Source organism: Danio aesculapii, chromosome 6 (genome assembly GCF_903798145.1).
Source record: "Danio aesculapii chromosome 6, fDanAes4.1, whole genome shotgun sequence".
Lineage (NCBI taxonomy): Eukaryota > Metazoa > Chordata > Actinopteri > Cypriniformes > Danionidae > Danio > Danio aesculapii.
In genome coordinates, this window is record NC_079440.1 from 1,230,119 (window position 1) to 1,232,382 (window position 2,264).

Consider the following 2,264-nt stretch of genomic DNA (forward strand, 5'->3'; position numbering starts at 1 on the left):
ACACATGCGCTATAGGGGAACTGATCAACTAAACTGGCTGTAGTGTATGAGTGTGTGAATGAGTGTGTGTGTGTGTGTTAGAATGAGTGTGTGTGGGTGTTTCCCAGTACTGGGTTGCAGCGGGAAGGTCATCCACTGTGTGAAACATATGCTGGAATAGTTAGTGGTTCATTCTGCTGTGGTTTACCACTAAAATAGACACTAAGGTGAAGTAAAATTCATGAAATTGTAAAGTGTGTGTGTGTGTGTGTGTGTGTGTGTGTGTGTGTGTGTGTGTGTGTGTGTGTGTGTGTGTGTGAATGCAGTTGTTGTTCATTCTGGTGAACGGAGCAGATAAATCCAACAGCCGTGTTCTGGAGTATTTCAGCCTGAAGTCTGCAGATCTCCCCCGGGTCGGCCTTTATGACGTCACGCTGGACCAGAAGTGGCTGATGGCGGCGGGAGAGATCACTACTGAGCGCGTGCAGAACTTCTGCGACTCCTTCCTGGACGGAGAACTGCAGGTGAGTCGAGCATTAAAGGGACAGTTCACTAATAACTGAATGCGATGGTGTATTCTGCATAAGCCTGATCCTGTGTGGAAACTGATCTATTTAATGTTGTGTCCGTTTAGTGGCTGATTCCTTTCAATCTATACCAGTTCTGCCATATGAATATGCATGACTTTTAGAAGGAGGTGTGGCACCAAACTCCACCCCTAAACCCAACCCTCATTGGGGGAGGAGCAAATCATACTAAATTGTATGAATGAGAATGAGCCGCTAATCAAAAACTGATGAATGAGCATGAAGTAGTGTTGGTAATGTGTGTGTCAGACTTAAGAATATGTTAAATATGCTCTTAATGTTCAAGATATTGTTTAGCTCAAATCTCCAACACTTCTGGTCTGAGTTTTCAGACATGTTCTGCATATTAAACTGAACGTTTATGATAATGAAGTCAGATCAATGGTGATGTGTTATTAGAAATAATAAATGTGTAGATTTCAGAACTTTTAAACCTGATTATAAACCTTCATGGGGTCATTTATTCAGCTGAACACAAATGAAGATAATTTGAAGAATGCTGGAAACCGGTAACTATTGACTTCCTCTGGAAAAACAAATACCATGGAGTTCAATGGTTACCAGTTTCCAGCATTCTTTAAAATATACTTATTTTGTGTTCAACAGAAGAAAGAAACTCATCTTGAGTGGTTATAAATAAGCTCAAAAGAAGATATTTTGAAGAATGTTGGAAACCAGTAACCATTGACTTCAATAGTATTTGTTTTCCTATGGTAGTGAATGGTTGTCGGTTTCCAACATTTCAACAAATCAAATACCATGGAAGTCAATGGTTACCAGTTTCCAGCATTCTTCAACAGAAAAAAGAAACTTGTAAATGTTTATAAACACTTGAGTGATGTTAATTACTCTCAAAAGAAGATCATTTGAAGAATGTTGGAAACCAGTAACCATTGACTTCCTTAGGAAAAACAAATGCCATGGAAGTCAATGGTTACAGGTTTTTAGCATTTTTCAAATGATCTTCTTTTGTGTTCAGCAAAAGAAAGAAACTTGTAAAGGTTTAGAAACACTTGAGTGGTATTAATTTCACTCAAAAGAAGATATATTTTGAAGAATGTTGGAAACTGGTAACCATTGACTTCCTCAGGAAAACAAATACCATGGAATTTAATGTTTACCGCTTTCCAGCATTCTTTAAAATATTCTTATTTTGTGTTCAACAGAAGAAAGAAACTCATCTTGAGTGGTTATGAAAAAGCTCAAAAGAAGATATTTTGAAGAATGTTGGAAACCAGTAACCATTGACTTCAATAGTATTTGTTTTCCTATGAGAGTCAGTGGTTGCCGGTTTCCAACATTTCAACAGATCAAATACCATGGAACTCAATGTTTACTGGTTTTCAACATTCTTCAAAATATCTTCTTCAGTGTTCAGCTGAATAAAGAAACTCATCAATGTTTTGAAACAAGTGTATTATGAGTAAATGTGCATGTGTGCGTGAACTGACCCTTTAACTCTGAAACACCGCGTTCATTTGTGTTCAACAGAAGCAGAGAGACGCTGAAGACAAAACTGAGCTCTGATCAGATGTTTATCTGCATTAAAACAGAACCTGATCCTAAAGCTGCAGCAGTGGTGTGTGTGTGTGTCTGTGTGTGTGTGTGTGTGTGTCTGGCTGCCACATATATAGTGTGTATTCGCCACACTGTGAGGCTGTAAACTCATGATGGAGAATAAAGACACGCAGCTTTAAA

The 2,264-nt window shown here is 38.4% G+C and overlaps 1 protein-coding gene across 1 annotated transcript in view; it reads left to right on the plus strand.

The window, feature by feature from the left end:
* Positions 1-2,264, plus strand: part of LOC130230335 (endoplasmic reticulum resident protein 27) — a 7,324-nt gene extending 5,060 nt beyond the window's left edge. The window contains exons 6-7 of the mRNA XM_056459302.1: positions 306-503; positions 2,058-2,264. Of these exons, the coding sequence (XP_056315277.1) occupies positions 306-503; positions 2,058-2,093 (234 nt within the window). The 3' untranslated portion in view covers positions 2,094-2,264. The remainder of the gene's footprint in view (positions 1-305; positions 504-2,057) is intronic.